Raw genomic sequence first — 23552 nt, 5'->3', positions numbered from 1 at the left:
ACATCAGTGCGGGTGCTATTGGTGTATTTTGCATATCATGAATAAATAAGAAATCATAAAACATCAGTGGTAATCATGTCACTTTTCTACAGCACTCCTTTAATTTAAATGACCTCCACAGCTTCTGTGTGTATTTCCATGGCATTTTTTCATAGTCTAGAATGAGAATTGTTTTACTTTTTTTGTCTTTCCAGCTGTACCTGCAACTAGAAAACCATATTCTCCATTTCAAAACACTAGCAACTTGGCTGAATATGCGTTGGCAAGGCTGGACGACTTGCTTAATTGGGGACGGAAGGTAATGCTACATTTCAGTTGTACTTTCATTGCAAACAGAAAAAAACTTGCAGTAATACCAAGTAAACTCTTATAATAGAGCTGGAGAAAGATAGGAAATAGAAATTTAGAGTATACCTGCAAAGTTGGTAGTCAAATCATTTGGTGCTCATCACCAGTTCAAAAATAAACTAGCAGCAGATTTTCCATTATCAGTTTATTTGTGAGTATGTGTGTGTGTTTGTGTTGATAGTTTTCATAATCAGAAATGGTGATGCAAGGAGTGCCATTTAGCCATCATGGCAAGTGAGTGAGCTCGTGCATGTTCTATATCAATTCAGAATTTGAGCACCTTATAAACTTTTGAATTCCTTGAACAAAAGGAGAGAGCAAAAAAAGTTATGGCAAGAACTTTTACAATTACAGTGAAACCTCTATATAACGTTTTTCAAGGGACCACAAATTCTGAACACTGTATAGAGGAAAACACTATGAAGAGGAAGGCTTCCAAATAATAATTATAGGGCATTACTGAAGATCGGGATGCCACTAATCAGCTATGACAAATGGTGCCATAGATGACATTTTAAATTTTCACGACACTGTAATATGATATTCATTGCAAATGATCAATGTATCAAATGATTAGTTTTTTTGTAATTGAAACATGGGGCCCAGTATGTGGATGGGTGAAAGTAAATAGCGCCAAAAAGATCGCAAGGGCTTTCCGAGTCGGTGCAAACTGTGTATCCACAGAACGGAAAACGATGCGTCTACATCCAGTCACTTAAACGTCATAAAGAGGTAAATAATTGACCAGGGTTCCAAAAATATGAGCATTACATGGAGGAAATTGTAATATAGAGGAAACACAGTAAAGAGGAAAATTTAACATCGTTTATATGGGCTTTTAGTCAGAACAAAAAAAAAAAAAGGAAAAAAAAACCACAGATGTAACATAGAGGAAAACATTATATGGAGGAACGTTATAAAGAAGTTTCACTGTATTAATCATTTCACATCCTCAGGAATGGTGTACGGGAAGTGATGAGAAGGCTCCTTTGGAAAGGTAATGCTTACTGCAGTGGCCATACTAAGCCCTGAAGGGAAACATGATGTACCTGAAACCCAGAAATGATTGCACCAATCCAGTGTAGCACTTAACAATTGTGTAGGGATGACAATGGAATAAATTTTCAACAGCCACTTTGTACGGATGTTTGCAGCTTGAAAACTCTTTCATCCTCATTGTGGTTCCCATAGGTACCACTCTACACGTGACAAGCCAATACTCATGCACTTGACAATACAGGAGGCTTTTTACATAGGCAGTACTTGGCTGGAATATTTTTTGATATTGAAAACACTTCTGGTACTACATGATGGTACAATATCATCCAAAAAACTTGGGAATATAGTTTTCAGGGCCATCTTGTGACTATAGTGCGACCTTCCTCTCAGGATCCTATATTTAATTCAGAGTTGGTGAGGATTCTTAGACCATTGTATGCAGAAGAATGGTGTCATTTGGGAATGTGTCATCTGCTGTAGCCATTGGCAGCATATCATCTACAATTGGAAATCATATCTGCTGCTCTCTTTTTGTGGACAATTTTTGTCTTTTGCTTATCTTCTACCGTCAACATCTACAACTAACACTAGAAAGGCTAGAATTGGAGGAAAACCACAGGCTTCAAATTTTCTGTTTAAATAAGTGTGTGTTACTTTTACTCATAGATGATATGGTTTAAACTGATCCAAACTGTGATTGAAGAATACCGTTCTTAGTTTCATTGAATCAGTTAAGTTCCTGGGCCTTATCATTAATGAGAAACTCATTTCATTACCATGTGTAAACCGTCAGATTAGAAGATCTCGAAAGGGTCTAAATTTCTTAAAGTGGCTTAATGGTAGTTTCTCATAGTAGATGCTCTGTGTTATTTTGCAGAGCCTTTGGTTGCAGCTGAGCTGTTGCTGTACTGTGTGGTATAGTTCTGCACAATTGTCTTGTCTTGAAAGGAGGATAAAAGATGAACATCAACAAAAGCAAAACAAGGATAATGGAATGTAGTCGAATTAAATTGGGTGATGCTGAGGGAATTAGATCAGGAAATGAGACGCTTAAAATAGTAAATGAGTTTCGCTATTTGGGGAGCAAAATAACTGATGATGGATGAAGTAGAGAGGGTATAAAATTTGTACTGGCAATGGTAAGGAAAGCGTTTCTGAAGAAGAGAAATTTGCTAACATAGTGTGTAGATTTGAGCCAGCAAGTTATTTCTGAAAGTATTTGTATGGAGTGTAGTCATGTATGGAAGTGAAACATGGACGACAAATAGTTTAGACAAGAAGAGAATAGAAGTTTTTGAAATGTAGAGGAATTTGTGGCACAACTTGACTAGAAGAAGGGATCAGTTGGTAGGACATGTTCTGAGCCACCAAGGGATCACCAATTTAGTATTGGAGGGCAGTGTGGAGGGTAAAAATCATAGGGGGAGACCAAGAGATGAACATAAAACAGATTCAGAAGGATGTATGTTGCAGTAGGTACTGGGAGATGAAGAAGCTTGCACAGGACAGAGTAGCATGGAGAGCTGCATCAAACCAGTCTCTGGTCTAAAGACAATGCCAACAACAACTGGTTTTTTCATTCATAGACCATCTTCAGACCAGTTTATCCCTGAGATTAGTAAAGTGGGCCAGGAATAATATAGTAATTCACCTTATAAAATTGTAAATAAGCAAGATAATTACAAAATGAATACAAATATGTTGTGCATACATCCATTAGTGATGTGTGGAGTCAATGTATGGAGCCAGCACCTGCCCGTTGATATGCAAATCATCAGTTGAACAACCAATAACATTAAAACACACACAATAGTGTGCGCCTAATTATACAGACTTCATATAGTAGACACGTAAGATTATAATGTTGCTTAAAAAATGTGTCGGATTTTTTGCCAGGGGACCCACTCTGTGATGATCTCAGCTGCCTGGTGTGCATATGCTACACACAGGCGCGCGCGCGCGCACACACACACACACACACACACACACACACACACACACACACACACACAAGCTGAGATAATGCCTGATGTGGCTGAGAATCGAACCCAAGGCTGTGTGATTGAGAGTCAGCAATGCTGACCATAAGACAATGAACAGCTGACATTAGTTACAAAAGCCAAAAACATATGCAGTTTTATACATACTATTTTGCATGTTTTGATGTTACTGGTTGTTCAACCGATCATGTGTGGATTGATGGGTGGTGCTCTGTTTATGACCTGAGCACCCCTCTGCTACCCACTAATTGATGATAGGTGCCTTTCAGCTCCACACATTGACTCAGTGTTTCACCAATGGGTATATGCATGATATATTTGTTTTGTAACTGTGTTGCTTATTTAATGTTACATAAGATTAGTAGCTGTATTATTCCTGGCCTACTTTGTTGATTTAAGAGACATACTGGTCTGAAGATAATCTGCGTAAGTTCCTCAATCATACTGTCATTGTTGGTGGAGACGTTAATCATCCAATAGTTAATTGGGAAAATTACAGAATTGTTAGTGGTGGGTGTGATACGAATTCTGTGAAACATTACTAGGTGTCTTCTCTGAAAACTCCCTAGAACAGGTAGTTAGGAACCCCATTCATGATGGAAGTATATTGAATCTATTATTATTATTATTATTATTATTATTATTCTGGATTTACAATGTGAGTACATTTTTCCAGCACCTATTCTAGATTACAGTAAGTCACTAATTATTGTTCTCCACTCTTCTCTATTTGTCCATAAATCTTCAGGAATGTTGTTCTTCCTCATTGCTGACTGAACTCCCTGCATCCATGTATCAGGTGGTCGTCCCCTTTTTCTTCTTCCAATTGGTACCCAGTCGATTATGCATTTTGGTATCCTTTCCTGTTCCATTCGTCTGATGTGTCCATACCATTTAAGTTGTTTGTGCTGGATGAAATCAATAATTGAATTTTTACATTTCATCTTGTCTCTGATTACTTCATTTCTTATTCTTTCTCGTCTTGATATTCTTGCTGAACGTCTCCAGAAATCCATTTCTGTGGCTAATAATTTTGATTTCAGTTGCCATTTTGTTGTCCACACTTCTGAACCATATGTAATAATGCTCCTAACTATTGTTTTAAAAATCCTTATTTTGTTATCAGTTGTTATGTGTTTGTCCCAGAGAATTCCATTCAATAAAGAGATTGTCGTCTTTCCAGAATTTATTCTTGATCTAATTTCTTTGTCCTGTTTCCCATCATTTGTAATTTTCACACCTAAATATTTATATTCCTCAGTAGCTGTTATTGTTCCCATCCCTTCTTCTAATATTAAGTCTCCATTCACTCCACCAATTACCATGTACTTTGTTTTATTCATGTTTACATTTAGACCTGATTTTTTTATATTCTTGAATCAATTTTCTGGTCATATACTCTGTCCTCATAATCAGTTGGTCATCTGCAAATTGTAACGAGTATATTGTTCTATCATTTATTGGTATTCTCATAGCGTGACATTTTTTCTTCCAATTCTGTAAAGTTACTTCTGTATATATTTTATACAATGTAGGTGAGATGCTACATCCTTGACGTAATCCTTTTGTGACTTGGAATCCATGTGATAGATATTTACCAATTTTTATTTTTGAAATAGAATTTTTATATAAATTTTGAATTGCTTTAATTATTCTTGGATTTATTCCTATTGATATTAAAGCTTTCCATAAACTGGATAAAGGCACACTATCATAGGCTTTTTCTATATCTATGAATACTAAATGTATAGGTTGTGCCCGAACCATTTTTTTTTTTTTCAATAATTTGTTGTAGACAAAAGATATGATCAATTGTTGATCTTCCAGCTCTAAAACCTGCTTGTTCTTCAGCCTCCTTTTCTTTGTATTCTTGTTCTAACAAATATTTAATAATTCTTCCATATAATCTACTGAAGGTATTGGTCACTGTTATTCCCCTATAATTTTTACACTCATCTTTCACTCCTTTTTATGTATCACTGAAATATATCCTACTTTCAAATCATTTGGGACATCTTCCCCATTTAAACATCTTTCGAAAAGGTTTCTTAACAATTCCATTAATTTCTTTGTTCCTAATTTTAATAATTCTGCAGGAATACCTCCAATGCCTGTAGCCCTTCCATTCTTTAAAGATTTTATTGCAGTTTTTACTGTCTCTATTTCCAAACGGATGTAATTCTCTGCTTGTAGATCTATCATTTCATTATATTCAGGGTTTCCCAAGTATTCTTCCCTGTTTTCTGTTAATAAACTTTTAAAATATTTTTCCCAAGAGTCATGAGTAATATATTTAATATGTGTTGTTTCTTTGGAATTCCTTCTTAAATTTTTTATAGTTTTCCATGCTTCTGTGTTTCTTTTACCACCAATATAGGATTCAATTTTTTGACATGACTGTTCCCAAACTTTGTTTTTTGCTTCTGCAACCTTTTTCCGGATTTTCGCTTGTTGTGCATTAAGCTCTATTTTATCTTGAAGATTTCTGGTATTTAACCATTTTAAATATTTTTCTTTCTTTAATTTCACTTCCTTTTTAATTTCTTCATTCCAGTAGTATAACGGATGGTTTGTACGTGTTTCTTCTGTTTCTCCTAAAGCTTCCTTGGTGGCTTCATGTAGTTTATTTACAATATAATGATATTGATCTTCTGTATTATCAAACTCTGTTTCTACCAGTTTTTCATCTAATCTCTTTTGATATAAAAATATTGTGCTTTCATTCTCAAAACTATTCAAATTATATTTAGGAATTTTGATTTCTGTTTGTATATTTTCTATAGGGCAATTTCGATTTTCTTCAGTGCTTTTTCCTCTGAAGGGAAATAAAAATTTGGAATTTACCAAATAATGATCGCTAAGAGTTACCCCTCTATATACTCTTATGTCATGACCGAGCGGGGTGGCGCAGTGGTTAGACACTGGACTCGCATTCGGGAGGACGACGGTTCAATCCCGCGTCCGGCCATCCTGATTTAGGTTTTCCGTGATTTCCCTAAATCACTCCAGGCAAATGCCGGGATGGTTCCTCTGAAAGGGCACGGCCGACTTCCTTCCCAATCCTTCCCTAATCCGATGAGACCGATGACCACGCTGTGTGGTCTCCTTCCCCAAAACCAACCAACCAACCATCTTATGTCATGTATTTTTATCCTCGTTTGCTGTTTAATTATAATATAGTCTGTTATTGATTTTTGATTCAATGTATCTTTATGCCATGTGTATTTATGTATTTCTTTATGTTGATAAAAGCCATTTAATATTTTCAATGAATTTTGTTCACAGATATCAATAAGTCTATTACCATTATCATTTATAACATTTTCTCCAAATGGTCCTATAATTTTATTTCCAATTTTACTTCCAGTTCTACTGTTAAAATCCCCTGCAATAATAATCTCCCTGGTTTTCCCGATATCCTCTATGATTCCATTTAAATTATTATAGAAATCATCCTTTTTACAAATTGGTTCATCTTCGCTTATTCCATATACTCCTATAATAGTAATTTTGTATCCATGAATATCAATATTAATTTTAATCAGATTTTCATCAATAGGTTCCCAGTTTGTGACCATTCTTTTGAATTTGTTTTTCATCAATATCGATATCCCCCGTTTTGCTCTTTGATTTTTTGGGACACAACTATAGAAATGTGTATATGATCCTATTCTTTCAATACCTCGTCTTTTTTTCTTAGTTTCTGGGAGTATAATAATATCTTGATTTCTAGCCTCCATTTCTTTAATCACTTCTCCTACTTTATTTTGTAATCCTTGTATATTCCATACACCAATTAAGACAGTCCGTTTTCTTAGCCTTTTTCGTCTCCTATTATATCCGTCCTGCTGTAATCTTATAGGCTTTTTAACCAGTGAGGTTTTTCCAATGAATGGGGAGTTGGCCCATCGCATTAACCCCCAACCTGGAGGACCAGGTAATTTTTGCTCAAGGTTTTCTTCCTTTAGCCTTTGGTAATCCAGTACCTACACTACAAGGCAGTAGTTGCTAGTTTTGGTCCACCCCGGGTATTTTATTTCCCCGGTACCCTCCATATCTGGTGGGCATTCCCCTATCCGCCACCTGGGGAGGCGCCCGATGGGAGACTAGCAACTCCACACGGGGTATATTGAATCTAATGGCAACAAATAGGCCTGACCTCTCTGAGGATGTCCACATTGAAACTGGGATCAGTCACAATTATGTGATTGTGACAACAATAATTACCAAAGTACAAAGGACTACTAAAACAAGCAGAAAGATATATATGTTAAGAAACAACAAAAATAATGAATTCTTGATTAGATAAAAAAAAATCTAATGATCAAGCAGCAGCAGCGAACACACACACACACACACACACACACACACACACACATAAAGGGTTTAACTATTACAAGCTTCCAGAGCCAGTGTCTTTCTTCTTCTGGCAGAAGAGTTCAAAGGAAAGGAAAACAGGTGAAGGAAAAGACTGGAGAGGTTTAGGGAAAACAGTACAGCTCAGAAAAGTCACTCAGAATCCCGGGTCAGGGGAGACTTACCGGACAGGATGAGAAGGAAAGACTGATTATTGGGGACTGCACTGGGCGAGATTTGAAAACCTGAGAGCCTAAAGGTGGGAGACAGGGTAATATGCAAGGCATGAATTACTACTAAAACATAGTGCACAAGTTAATAAGAGTGGAAAGCTAAGTGAATTGCATGTAACAGAGGTGAGAGGGGGGATGGCGAAAAATAGAAAAGTCAGAAAATGGAAGATGTAAAAACTAAAATGGAGTGAAGAAAGTAGTAGTTACTGTGAAGAAAAGCTGAGAGAGGGGATTAACGTAAATTAAGGCTACGTGAGTGGCAAGAAACAAGGACCTATTTTAGTGCTGGTTCCCACCTGCAGAATCCTGAGGCGCTGGTGTCTGGGAGCAAAAATCCGTGTGGTGTGTGTGGTGAAACAGGCACTGAAGTAATGTCTGTCATGTACAGCATGTTCTGCTGCAGGATATTGTGTGTTGCCTGTATACACCCTCTGCCTATGCCCATTCATCCCGATTGATAACTGGATGGTAGTCATGCCAGTGTAAGAAGCCAAACAGTGTGTACATAACAGCTGCTATATGATGTGTCATTTCACAGGTGGCTCTCACTTTGAGAGTATATTTTTTGCCAGTTACAGGGCTGGAAGAGGTGGTGGTAGTAGGGTGCATAGGGCAAGTCTTGCAGCAGGGACCGTCACAGGGGTAGGAGCCATAGGGTAGGGAGATGGGTATAGAAGCATCATAGGGTCTGACAAGGATATTGCAGAGATTGGTAGCTTTTTGTCACCCTCCGAATCTCCGCAATATCCTTGTCAGACCCTATGCTTTTTTTTTTTTTGGACCCATCTCCCTGCCCTATAGCTTCTACCCCTGTGACCATCCCCCCTGCAAGACTTACCTTATGTACCCTACTACCACCACTTATAGCTGCCCTGTAACTGGCAAAACATATACTATCAAAGGGAGAGCCACCTGTGAAATGACATGTCAAATACCAGCTGTTATGTAAACCCTGTTTGGTCTTTTACATCTGCATGACTAGAACCCAGTTATGTCAGGATGAATGGGCATAGGCAGAAGGTGTATACAGGCAACACACAATATCCTGTTGCAGAGCATGCTGTACAACATAACAGCCATGACCATGACCGTGGTTGCTGTTTTACCACATGCGTCAACTGGATTCTTCCCCCAGACACTAGTTTCTCAGAATTCCACAGGTGGTAACTAGTGCTAAAACATGTACTTGGTCCTTGACACCCATCTGGCCTTAATTTACATTAATTCCTTCTGTATCGGCATTTATTCACAGTAACTACTTCTTTCTTCACCCCATTTTAGTTTTCTACACCTTTCATTTTCTGACTTGTCTATTTTTGCTGTCCCCCTCCCACCTCTGTTACATACAATGCACTTAGCTTTTCACTCTTATTAACTCGTGCACAATGTTTTAGTAGTAATCTCTCTCTTGCATACTACCCTGTCCTCTACCTTCAGACTCTCAGGTTTTCAAATTTCGTCTCGTGCAGTCCCCAACAATCAGTCTTCCTTTGTCATCTTGTCCGGAAAGTCCCTGCTTACCTGAGGTTCTGGGTGACTTCTGCACCTTTTCCCCAAACCTCTCCAATCCATTTTTCACCCCTCTTCCTGCCCGTTCAACTCTTCTGCCAGGAGGAGGAACCACTGGCTCTGAAAGCTTGTGAAAGTGAAGCCCTTTTGTGTGTTTGTTCCCCTGCTGCTGTTGGTGAGTAGATTTCTTATCTATATGTTCAGTAAACTATAAAACGAGAAGTGTCATATATCAGTGAGGAAGACGGAAACTTTCAGCACAGGGCAGGAGCTTGCAGAGGAACTATGGCTCAAGTTAAATGAATAGTTGATCATGCTCTGAATAGATATGTACCCAGTAGAACAGTCCATAACATGGGTGAAAAGAAACTTGTGAAGAGACAGAGATTACTGCATAATAGGTGTAAAACAAAGCATAGGGCTATAAATAGATAGAGGCTGAATGAAGCTCATTTGGGTGTCAAGAGAGCAATCTATGGTTCTGTCAATGACTACCATAACAGAATATTGTCAAATAATATTTCAAAAAACCCAAAGAAATTCTGATTGTACGTAAAGGCTGTCACTATCACCAAAGTTACTGTGCAGTCCCTAATGCATGAGGTGGGAACTGAAATTAAGGATAGTAAAGCAAAAGCTGAAATGCTTAGCTCCATTTCCAAATGTTTCTTTAAAAAGGAAAACCCAGGAGAACTGCTCCATTCAATCCTCACACCCCTGAAAAGATGAATGAAATAAGTATTAGCGTCAATGGTGTTAAGAAAGAGCTGAAATAATTAAAATTGAACAAAGCTCCAGGGCTGGAAGGAATCACTGTTAGATTCTGTACCAAATTTGTGGCTGCATTAACCCCTCTTCTAACAATAATCTATCACAGGTCCAACTACCGTCCAATGTCCTTGACGATGGTTGTTGTAGAATCTTAGGACATATTCTGAGCTCAAACATAGTGATTTATCTTTAACTGAATGATCTCCTCAATGCCAACCAGCATGGATCTGAAAATATCAATCACATGTGAAACCATCTCACACAGGACTTGGATCAAGACAGTCAGATAGATGCAGTATATCTCCTGATTTCCAAAAAGCATTTTACTTGCTGTCACACCCACGCTTCTTGTCAAAAGTATGATCATATGGGGTATCAAGTGAAATTTGTGACTGGATTGATTACTTTTTGGTAGGGAGGACACTCATGTTATCTAGGATGAAGAGTCATCATCAGATGTAGAAGTGATTTCAGGTGTGTGTCAGGGAAGTGTGTTGGGATCCTTGTTGTTAAAGTTGTATGTTAATGACGTTGCAGACTATATTAATAGTGACCTCAGACTTTTTGCAGATGAGTCAGTTATCTATAATGAAGTACTGTCTGAAAGGAGCTGCATAAATATTCAGTCAGATCTTGATAAGATTTTGAATGGTGCAAAGAGGGCAACTTGCTTTAGATAACAAACTGCCTGTTGGTTTCTGTCTCGGGTTCTTCGACCAATGTCTGTCTGAAAGTCATCTGACAAACATTGGCTGAAGAACCTGAGACAGAAGCCAACAGGCAGTTTGTCAACAAGTCCCCATGAAAGCCTTGATACTTTTTTATTACTTTAAATGTTCAGAAATGTAAAACTGTGCAATCAGCAAAATGAAAAAAAATGTAATATCCTGTGGCCGTAATATCAATGTGTCAATCTTGGAATCAGCCAACTCATACAAATACATGGGTGTAACACACTCTAGAAATATGAAATGGAATGATCACATAAGATCAGTCATGGGTAAAGCAGGTGATTTATTGGTAGAATACTGGGGAAAAATCAGTCTATAAAGGAGGTTGCTTACAAATCCTCACTCCTGTGATAAGTTCTAGAATATTGCTCAAGTCTCCCAAGTGTGGAGGACGTATACCAGATAGGTTGAACAGGAGATGTTGAAAATATACAGACAAGGTCAGCATGAGTGGTCACAGGTTTGTTTGATTTGTGGAAGAGTGTCATAGACATAGGAACTGAAACTGAAAGACTCTTGAAGAAACTATCCCGAGAAAGTCTATTAACAAAGTTTTAGGAACTGGCTTTAAATGATGACTCTAGGAATATACTACAACCAACTATGCCTTGCTCACATAGGAATCATGAGGATAAGATTAGAATAATTCCTGCACACACACACACACACACACACACACACACACACACACACACAGGGTTTCAGTCAGTCATTCTTCCCATGCTTGATATGCAAATGGAATGGGAAGAAACCTAATAACTAATACAATGGGATGTACCCTCTGCCATGGACTTCATGGTGGTTTCCAGAGTAAAGATGTAGGTTTAGGTGTAGAGTGACTGAAACCAGTTACCACACCATAAAAGTAAACAACTTTTGCGATATAGACTGATTGTCATTGCTGTGTTAAGGCCTTCGGAGCAGGTGCCTGGTTCATGTACCCATGCTGACTGCTATTCATCAGCAACAAAGGCTGGAATTTGTATACGAATACCGCAACTGGACATCTGTTTAGTGGTGAGAGGTGCCCTTTTTAAATGAATCATGTTTCATTCTCCATTGGACACATGGCTGTTGGCGTGTACAGTGTGAAAAATCTGAAAGCAAACACCTTGCAAAATTGTCGGAAGGGTCCAGGCTGGAGGAGGGAGCATTATGGTGTGGGGAATGTTTTCATGGCATTCCCTAGGTGATTCGCATTCGGGAGGACGATGGTTCAATCCCGTCTCCAGCCATCCTGATTTAGGTTTTCTATGATTTCCCTAAATCGTTCCAGGCAAATGCCGGGATGGTTCCTTTGAAAGGGCACGGCCGATTTCCTTCCCCATCCTTCCCTAACCCGAGCTTGCGCTCCGTCTCTAATGACCTGGTTGTCGACGGGACGTTAAACACTATCCTCCTCCTCCTCCTCCTCCTCCTCCTCCTCCTCGTCCTCTCCTAGGTGATGTCATCATTCTGGAAGGCATAATGGATCGATACAAGTATGCATCTATCCTTTGGGAACCAAGTCCACCCCTACGTGCAGTTTTTTTTCCTTAGCACGATGGCATTTACCAGCAGGACAATCCAGCATGTCATATGCTGCCATTGTAAATGCATGGTTCAAGAAGTACCTGGATTAGTTTACCATACTGCCCTGAAAAACAAACCCAATCAGAATCTGTGGGACTGCCTCAGACTGTTCACGCCATGGATCCTCAACAGGGAAACCTAGCGCAGTTGGCCACGCTGGTGTTGACATAACTCCACTTCCCTGTCGGTACTTCCAGAACTTCGGACTCTCTCTTCCTGCATGTCTTGCAGCAGTCCACACTGCAAAAGGTGGTTATTCAGACTTTTGACAGGTTATTATGTAAATGTAACTGGTCAGTGTGATTAAAAGTTGCAAGGTTACAAATGTTTGAGTACAACGTTATGTTTTGCAAGAAAGGAAATGTTTCAAAAATAAATCCAATTTCGACAAAAGTTAATATTCTGCATGAAATATTGTGTGATATAATATGCAAAAAATTATTTTCATGAAACTTAAATTTACTGTATTTAACATTTATACAAGATCCCTTACAGAAGTTTTACACTTTAGATCAGTTGATTGTGCAATATAATATTGAACACAACTAAAATTACTATGTTATGTCACAAGAGTTTATGAGACCATAATTTTATATGAAAATACTCCGTATAAATCAAATTAATATTCATTTAGTCATTTATGAACTCGTAAAACATTAAATAATGAGTTGACAAAATGTAAGCGGTAGCTATAAAATATTTCTATGCTCATGTTTTGGTATCAAGTACTTCACTGGATCAAGTGCTACACTATTCTGTTACCTCACAACATGAACACACTCGCGAAATTTATCATCTCTATCAATATAAATTCAAGTCTCCTTTTTGCATCCACATGTATATGCAGACTGGTCTCAGAAATTGCTCAACCCCCCTCTCCCACGCACCCCCAAGAGGCTCACAACTCTTTCATGAGTATGTGCTTGGCTTCCACGGGGCCCCAGCCTTTGCAGCATTACTTTCTTTCCGTGCTTCAAGCTTGTACTTCCAGTATCCCATTCCCCTTCTGCCTTTCCATCAGATGGTTTCTTGTTGCGGACCTGCTTGGACCTGGTTTATGATTTGGGACTCAAGTTTCCACCTTGCATTTTCTACAACTTTTCATTAAATAAATACATAGTTCCCATTGTTGAGTTTCAACTACCATTCAAAATTCTCCAGAAGTGCTGATCATACAGGGAAGGTCACCCAGTGCAGTGTATGCTCCACTTTTGTGTCTTTCCATGTCCGCACCCCCTTCCGTTTAATAAGGAAGTACATCAAAAATCCCAGCATGGTAGCCATTGTATTGTGAAGGGATCGTCAAGTACCTGCACAGTCGTAGCCCTCTGACCACATAGGGATTGCACTGTTGGTGCCTGAGGTGAAAGATCCCCATGTATGCCAAGGAGGATGATGATGATGATGATGATGATGATGATGATGATGATGATGATGATGGTGTTTACGTTTGGTTTATGGGGCGCTCAACTGTGCGGTTATCAGCGCCCGTACAAATTCCAAACCTTTGCTCAGTCCAATCTTGACACTTTCATGAATAATGATGAAATGATGAGTACAACATAAACACCCATTCATCTTGAGGCAGGTGAAAATCCCTCACCCCTCCGGGAATCGAACCCGGGACCTGTGCTCGGGAAGCAAGAATGCAATTGCAAGACCACAAGCTGCAGACATATGCCAGGGAGTATGTGTCCGGTGTGACTGGGGCGTGAGGACTCCAAGCAACATGTTACTGGCCAGGCAGCCATTGCTGAGGCTGGGTGGCCCCTTTGGGGAGAGCCCCAGTTCGGAGTGGGTGGCAGCATGGCGGATGAGTTGCAAATGAAGTGGCGAAGTTGTGTAAGTGGTGAAGTTGTGCTTTGCTGGTGGCCAATAGCCCCAGCAGTCTCTATGGCAGCGAAGTACTTGTTTAATGCACAGAGATATGATCTGGAAATGTTTCCTTCAGTGGCTACACTGTGGGAGGAACGCAGGACTAAGTATCAAGCATAGCAATACTCCATCCAATACTTGGTTTGCACAAGGACTGATAAGAATTTCTTGTGGGCCACATAGCCCTTATTCTTTGTGGAGAACAAAGAGGACAAGTTAGAGGAAGTGGCAGCCATCTCTAAAATGAAACAGTCTTGATTAAAACAGCATCCCCTGCCCAGTCATGGTTGCTGCTAACTTGTAACAAGCTGGGTGATGTACAAGTGGCTGTCACTCCTCATAATAGTCTACATATGGTACAGCGCATCATTTTCCAGCAATACTTGCTCTTGCAATCTGATGATGAGCTAGATGCCAACTTGGAGTGACGGATTGTACAATTTGTCTGTTGTGTCCATAGGGGACCAAAGGACAAAGGGGTTGCTACCAGTGCCTTCATCTTGGCCTTCGAAGGCAACTCATTGCCTGAAAAGATGAAGATGAATGTGATGGTATATCAAAGCAATGTGAAACCATATGTTCTCCTCTCTAGGCAGTGCTTCAAGTGTTTGGAATTCGGGCACATGTCTTCGCGTTACAATGCTAACCCCATTTGTAGATATTGTGGACAACGACTGTATGCAAATGTTCCTTTTACCCCTCCCCCCATCTGTGTCACCTGTGGAAAGAATCAGTCTCCCTGCACACCAGATTGCACCATTTTCCAGGGAGGAAAGAAATTACAAGAATATAAGCCTCTGGATTAAATTACTTGTAAATAAGTCAAGAAGATGTACAAGCAGTTGCACCTAGCATGTATGATAGTGTCATATGCCACAGCTATGACAACATTGCCCACTTTGGCAACGGTACTCCCATCCCTTACACTTCCTGCAGTGGGCTCTCAGGGCTGATCAACCATGCCCCTCTCCAAAGGATTGGGGACTTTCCTATTGTGCTGCTTCCCCACACCTACTTTTGATTTCCTCGAGTCAAGCATAGGTGTTAATACAATCTTTGCATGGTGGAGTGAAAGACATTATTTGTTTGAACACTTTTGATTTATACAGAACATTGGTAAATGAATCTCCTCTGGTCAGAAAGACATGTAGGCCTCTTAAAAATCATAGAGACATGGGCCTGACTTTCCTGAATAGAATTAAGAAATTTATTGTGGATGAATAAACAAGATTTCAGTGGTTGGTGGACACATTTTGAATTGTGGCAGGGAGCCTCAACAGTGCATCACAGTGTGCATTAAGCTTGACAAGAAGAGTGCTGTAACATCAGCCAAACATGTAGATCATGCCTGTTTTTTCTTTTATTTGTGCTACCCCAGCCAGCCTTCAATACGTAGTGAAAAATCTCTCTCCCCCCCCCCCCCCCCCCTACACACACACACACACACACACACACACACACACAGAATGTTGTTCTCAGAATTTTTTTCGCATCTCAACGCAGTGGCCCGTAAACAAAATAAGCTATGCTGCACAAGTTGTCTAGCTGTAGATATTTAATGTTACTCACGTGAAGCCGAGCTGGGTTGCTAGTTATTATCTATTTTAATGTATTGATAACCAACTGTTGTACATGAATGAGATTTTCACTCTGCAGCGGAGTGTGCGCTGATATGAAACTTCCTGACAGATTAAAACTGTGTGCCCGACCGAGACTCGAACTTGGGACCTTTGCCTTTCGCGGGCAAGTGCTCTACCAACTGAGCTACCGAAGCACGACTCACGCCCAGTACTCACAGCTTTACTTCTCCCAGTACCTCGTCTCCTACCTTCCAAACTTTACAGAAGCTCTTCTGCGAACCTTGCAGAACTAGCACTCCTGAAAGAAAGGATATTGCGGAGACATGGCTTAGCCACAGCCTGGGGGCTGGAAACATCCCCCAGGCTGTGGCTAAGCCATGTCTCCGCAATATCCTTTCTTTCAGGAGTGCTAGTTCTGCAAGGTTCGCAGAAGAGCTTTTGTAAAGTTTGGAAGGTAGGAGACGAGGTACTGGCAGAAGTAAAGCTGTGAGTACCGGGCGTGAGTCGTGCTTCGGTAGCTCAGTTGGTAGAGCACTTGCCCGCGAAAGGCAAAGGTCCCGAGTTCGAGTCTCGGTCGGGCACACAGTTTTAATCTGCCAGGAAGTTTCAACTGTTGTACATGTCGTCATTATCAGTCAGTCTGCAATATGTGTCCATGGTCTATTGTCTCAAAAAGATTGCCTTATGCCTAAATGCAAACATTCTTATTCAACCAGAGCCACTGATATTTAATCAGATACTGAGCACCGTAAAACCATATTCATCATAATCATCCACTGTCGGAACAGTACGAGAATCGGATATGGGTGTACCGTGTTTGCAAAAGGCAAGGATGTCAGTTAACTATTCACAACAATCAACACAGTGGAAATTTTCCGGAGAATAATCTAAACATTTCTCAAGGCATATTGACCATTCTGTGGTACTTGTGGGCTGCTAATATGGGCAGATGTTTAGTTGCTAATAGTGTCGTATCCTTGAAAATGAAGACTATTCGAATTATAGTGGTTCAAATCCACCATCGCAGTACTCCAATGCAGGCCTCATCAAAGAACTCCGTATTGTTAGCAGAAAATAATATATACTTGTAGTGCTTTGTTTGCAAAGCAACAACTGATGAGGGGAAGGGCTGGAAGTCCTGGACTAATGAGAAGGATTCGCGGTGGCACCTGTTGTCATCACATGAAGAGTGAGCTCCTGTCTCCCAACAAAAGCTTTCTGTCACTTAGTTGCTATCATCTTTCAAGTTTTGTAATTCTAATAAAGACAAAGCATAGGTGTAGCCTTGATTGAAACTTCTGTGTGGAATGGGTCTCAAAGAGAAAATTTCAGTTTAATGTCAAAAAGGTTGACTTAGGAATTCATTTTGCAACAGTCGTTGGTTATGGCAGTCAGTCAGTCAAAACTATAATTTAATATAATATCAAAATATGCAGATTTGGTCCGCAGCTGATGGTCTTACGGTAGCGTTCTCACTTCACACACACGTGGTCCCAGGTTCGATTCCTGGCAGGGTCAGGGATTTTTCCTGCCTCGAGGTGACTGGGTGTTGTGTTGTCGTCATAATCATCATCATCATCATCATCATCATCATCATCATCATTCATCCCCATTACAGTCGGAGGAAGGCAATGGCAAACCACCTCCACTAGGACCTTGCCTAGTTGGCGGTGCGGGTCTCCCGCATCTTCCCCTATGCTCCTCGGAGTATGGGACCTCATCATCATGCAGATTTGATTTCTGGTTTATCAATATAGTATCAAAATATGCAGATTTGATTTCTGGTTTATTGATATAGTATCATAGTGCTTTTACAACTAATGTACTTTGCTGAAGATACATTCCTTTTACAGGGTTCTCTGTGGCCACTGACATTTGGCTTGGCTTGCTGTGCTGTGGAAATGATGCATATTGCAGCTCCTCGCTATGATATGGACCGATTTGGAGTTGTTTTCCGTGCTTCACCAAGACAGGCAGATGTTATTATAGTCGCAGGAACTCTCACCAATAAAATGGCACCAGCTCTTCGAAAAGTTTATGACCAGGTACAAATAAAGTTTGTAATAGAAAATAGTGATGTCGCAGTTTGTGATTTATGATACAAATGTGGAACAGAGTTTAGTGTGTTAAAAATATCTGTTCACCTTTCACTGCTCTGGCCAGAGTTCCATGAGTAGTCCAATGTGTTAACTTGTTCCTTTTTTCTGATGAGCTCCAGATGTGATGGCATTACAAGGATATGAACATTCTTTCAGCAGTTTACTGCGCCAAGGTTGTATTATGGCATACACTTTCCACATGCTCTTAAAACAGCTGGAATACTATCTAACCACTATGCTTACCAAATTCTCTGATGCATGTAGATGTTGGCCAGATTGTTGAATACATTAATTCTGTTAAGGTACTACAATTGGGGCACAGTTTAGTGATTTGGTTGTCATTGGATGTTGTGAAAGAAAAGTTCACAAAAAAAGAATCTGAAAAGAAAATATCCTGATGTGCAGATTTCCACTGTGCATGGAAAGTGACTTTGAGATTACTTCATATTGTGATGTTGGCAAATATCTGATGGTGAATTAAATTAGAGCTGGACACTCCCTTGTGATTACATCTGCAATATTGTTGGCATAGAGCATCAGTGAGCATACTACATTTGACGACAGAGATTAAAATCAATGCTGACCTTTAATGTTTGTTAGCTGGAGTGATTTTGACACTTACATCATTCTCAGTAGCCCATATTACTACTTAGTTCTGTGGTAGAGGACCTGAGGATATGTTTTCTTCTAGTACATATTGATGCAAACATTTTTCCCCACATTTCTGGGATGGAGAAATTGAGTCTGTTATTGTGGGAAACCGCTTTTCAGCAAGGCTAATGTAGTTCTGTTATGGCACTGTTTATTCATGGATGGAAGGGAGAGAGATGCCTTTGGAGGATTTGGGGGACAGTCCTGGCATTCGCCTTACAGCCGAGAGGAAAACTAAGGACTAATATGGGCTATTGAGAATGACATAAGTGTCAGAATTGGTATAGCCAACAAACAATGGGACTGTTAACTTCTTTAGCCAAACTGTTGGAGTTCAAATATGAGCAGCAGTTTTTTTTCTATGCTGCCTGTGGACATTTCATCTTATGTATGTGCGATCAAGTCTCAACTGCACATTACAATTTATTTACAAATTGTTTCAGATATCAAGGATCCATTTCAAAGTTTCCTACACATTTAAGTGTACTGTGATTAATGTTCAAAATCTACAAGAAATCAATTTACACAACTGACTGGATGTAGTCCTCACAAATGTGATGAAGTTACTATTTCATCATGATGATTTTTACAAAAAGTGATAGTAGTTATAACATAAAAATATAGGTTTCAAAAAGTGTCAGGCAGTGCTCAGATCTAGAAAATTTATAATACTTTCAGCCTCAACTTCTACTTTAAATGAATAGATAAAAAATCTACTCCCCGAGTGGTGGCAGAACACACACATAAAAGGCAGTTGTAAGTGGCAAGATTTCAGAGACAGTGGCTCCGTCTTCAGGTAGAAAAATTGAAGGGGAAGGAAGAGGGTTGAAGGAAAAGGACTGGAGAGGCCTAGGAAAAGGGGAAGATTTCGGGAAAGTCACCCAGAACCACGGGTCAGGGGAGACTTTGCACACAGAATTAAAAGGAAATACTTATTGTTGAGGACTCCATTGAATGAGATTTGAAAACCTGAGAACTTAAAAGTGGAAGACAGGGTAATATGCAGACAGTGATTACTGCTTAGACATGATGCATGATTTAATAAGAGTGATAAGCTAAGAGCATTATACGTAACAGAGGTGGGAGGTGGGTTGTGAAAAATACAGGTAAGGCAGTGAAAGAGGTAGACAACTAAAACAGAGTGACGCAAAGAGTAGTTACTGTGAAGAAAGACTGAGACAGAAGAAATTAACATAAATTAAGGCCAGGTGGGTGGCGATAACCAAGGGCATGTTACAGTGCTAGTTCGCACCTCTGGAGTTCTGAGAAACTGGTGTCTGGAGGAAGAATCCAGATGGCACTTGTGATGAAACAGGCACCAAGGCCACTATTGTCATGCTGTACAGCATGATCTGCAACAGGATAATGTGTGGTGCCTGTATACTCTCTCTGCTTATGCCCATTCATCCTGGCTGATAGTCATGCCATTGTAGAAGGCCGAACATTGTTTACATAACAGTTGGTACATGATGTGTGTCATTTCACAGGTGGCTCTCCCTTTGATAGTATGTTTTGCCAGTTACATGGTTGCTATAGATGGTAGTACGAGGGTGCATAGGGCAGATCGTACAGTGGGGATAGTCACAGGGGTAGGAGGCAAAGGATAGGGAGATGGGTGCAGAAGGAGCATAGGGTCTGACGAGGGTATTGTGGAGATACATTAGCTGCAGATGCCAAGGCTGTATGGGAGGGAACATTTGACATGGAAAGGATGGCAACTGTCAAAATGTAAGTGCTGTTGTTTGTTGGTACGTTTAATGTGGACAGAAGTGAGTAGCTGGCCTTTGGTGAGGATGAGCTCAACATTAAGGAAAAGTAGCAAGGGATTCAGAATAGGACCATGTGAAATTTAATAGGGGGAAGGTATTCAGAGATTCCAGGAATTTTAGCAGGTCAGCCTCACTATGGGTCCATATGGTAAAGATGTCACCAATGTATCTAAACCATACCAGGGGCTGAAGATTTATAGATCGCAAGAAAGCACTCCCCAAGTGACCCTTGAAAAGATTGTTATAGGAAGGAGTCATTCTGGTTCCTATGGCCATACCCCTGGTCTGTTTGTGTGTCTGCAACTCAAAGGTGAAGTAGTTGTTGGTAAGTATAAAGATCATTAAAGTGAGTAGGAAGGATGTCATAGGTTTGGAATCAGGTGGGCGCTGACTGAGGAAATGTCCAGCAGCAGACAGACCATGTATGTGAGGGATGTTGGTAGATAGAAGGAAGTGGCATCAATGGCGACAAGCAAGGCGTGTGGTGGGAATAGGGAGGGCACGGATTTCAGACAATCTAGGAAATGGTTGATATCTTTGATGTAGGAGGGTAGTATTTGTGCTATGGGTTGCAGGTGTTGATCAACTAAGGCAGGTATACGTTCAGTGGGTGCTTTGGAGCCAGCAACTATAGTACGGCCAGGATGATTGGGTTTGTGGATCTTTGGAAGAAGGTAAAAGGTGGGGGTGCATGGTTTGGGTGGGGTGAGAAATTCTTTGAATTGAAGTGTTAGTCCTTACGAGGGGCTTGAGGTTTTAAGGAAAGACTGCAAGTCAGTTTGAATCACAGGGATGGGATCTGATGGCAGACATTGTATGTAGAGGTGCCAGACAGCTGGCGTAGACTTTGGTAACATAGTCTACTCCTTTCAGTCAAGTACTACACAGGTAGATCCATTGTCTGCTGGGAGACTAATGATAGTCAACAGCTTTTAGGGAACATAGAGCCTGGAGTTCTGTAGAGTGCAGGTTAGGGTCATGTTGTAGGGACCTGGGGAAGGGTTGTGAAGCAATGCTGGATGTGATGAATACTTGGAAGGCTTATAAGGGATTCCACTACTGGCCAATAAAATTGCTACACCAAGAAGAAATGCAGATGGTAAACAGGTATTCATTAGACAAATATATTATACTAGAACTGACATGTGATTACATTTTCACACAATTTGGGTGCATAGATACTGAGAAATCAGTGCTCAGAACAACCATCTCTGGCCATAATAACAGCCTTGATACACCTGGGCATGGAGTCAAACAGAGCTTGGATGGCGTGTACAGGTACAGCTGCCCATGCAGCTTCAACACGATACCACAGTTCATCAAGAGTAGTGATTGGCGTATTGTAACGAGCCAGTTGCTCGGCCACCATTGACCAGACGTTTTCAATTGGTTAGAGATCTGGAGAATGTGCTGGCCAGGGCAGCAGTCGAACATTTTCTGTATTCAGAAAGACTCATACAGGATCTGCAACATGCGGTCGTGCATTATTCTGCTGAAATGTAGGGTTTCGCAGGGATCGAATGAAGGGTAGAACCACGGGTCGTAACACATCTGAAATGTAACGCCCACTGTTCAAAGTGCCGCCAATGCGAACAAGAGGTGACAGACGTATAACAAATGGCACCCCATACCATCACACCGGGTGATACGCCAGTATGGCGATGACGAATACACGCTTCCAATGTGCGTTCAGCGCGATGTCGCCAAACATGGATGCGACCATCATGATGCCTTAAACAGAACCGGGATTCATTTGCAAAAATGACGTTTTGCCATTCATGCACCCAGGTTCATCATTGAGTACACCATCGCAGGTGCTCCTGTCTGTGATGCAGCGTCAAGGGCAACCGCAGCCATGGTCTCCAAGCTGATAGTCCATGCTGCTGCAAACGTTGTCAAACTGTTTGTGCAGATGGTTGTTGTCTTGCAAACGTCTCCATCTGTTGACTCAGGGATCGAGATTTAGCCGCATGATCCATTACAGCCATGCAAATAAAATGCCTGTCATCTCGACTGCTAGTGATACGAGGCCGTTGGGATCCAGCACAGCATTCCGTATTACCCTCCTGAACCCACCGATTTCATATTCTGCTAACAGTCATTGGATCTCAACCAACGCGAGCAGCAGTGTGGCGATACGATAAACCGCAATCGTGATAGGCTACAATCCGACCTTTATCAAAGTCGGAAACGTGATGGTATGCATTTCTCCTCCTTACACGAGGCATCACAACAATGTTTCACCGGACAACACCGGTCAAGTGCTGTTTGTGTGTGAGAAATCAGTTGGAATCTTTCCTCATGTCAGCACGTTGTAGGTGTCGTCACCGGCACCACCCTTGTGTGAATGCTCTGAAAAGCTAATCATTGGCATATCACAGCATCTTCTTCCTGTCTGTTAAATTTTGCGTCTGTAGCACGTCATCTACGTGGTGTAGCAATTTTAATGGCCAGTAGTGTATTTTGAGGTTGTGGTCATGGATCAAGTTGGAATCGTGGTCTGAACAGTTAAAGACAGGGTTCAATGTCAGGTTTGCTGTTGGAATGGTTTTAGGATTGGGTTGGATGTAAATCTACTCTACACCAGGCTCTATTCAAAGACTGCAATCTCTTGCTCTTAACCAGCTAATCTGTAGCCAGTATGCGTCCTCAGCCAATTTCCACTCCACCAGAGTTCTCTCCTCCTACAAAATATTGCAGCTATCTGGCCCTCATGTTTCCTTGGATGGTATCATCTGCCAAGCCAACTTCAAACTGGAACAATATGCCAGACTTCACCCCATTTTCAAGGGGGATTGTAGCTTCCTTGAGTTTCTGATTCATACCCTGTTTGCCACCGACTGCAGCACAATTGCATTTACACCTGCTTCTGCACAATGGTGTGACGTCTCATGTTTTGACTACCCAAGCCCTTGTCCATTGCCATTGTCTGCTATTACTATCACCCCATGGTGGAAGACTGTTATACGTCATCTTCAGTGCCGGGATCTAAATGTCATTCAATTTCACGTCCTCCTCCTTCCTGCTGAAATTCCTGGGGTATTTACAATCTCTATTTC

At 40.6% G+C, this 23552-nt stretch overlaps 1 protein-coding gene across 1 annotated transcript in view; it reads left to right on the top strand.

Annotated features, from left to right (window-relative positions):
- Window positions 1-23552, top strand: part of LOC124615454 (NADH-quinone oxidoreductase subunit B 2-like) — a 56133-nt gene that overhangs the window by 8008 nt on the left and 24573 nt on the right. The window contains exons 3-4 of the mRNA XM_047143355.1: window positions 195-298; window positions 17828-18019. Of these exons, the coding sequence (XP_046999311.1) occupies window positions 195-298; window positions 17828-18019 (296 nt within the window). The remainder of the gene's footprint in view (window positions 1-194; window positions 299-17827; window positions 18020-23552) is intronic.

This window comes from Schistocerca americana, chromosome 5 (assembly GCF_021461395.2).
Source record: "Schistocerca americana isolate TAMUIC-IGC-003095 chromosome 5, iqSchAmer2.1, whole genome shotgun sequence".
Taxonomy (NCBI): domain Eukaryota; kingdom Metazoa; phylum Arthropoda; class Insecta; order Orthoptera; family Acrididae; genus Schistocerca; species Schistocerca americana.
Note: the sequence above shows the minus strand (reverse complement) of the source record. Positions and strands in the feature narration are given on the sequence as shown.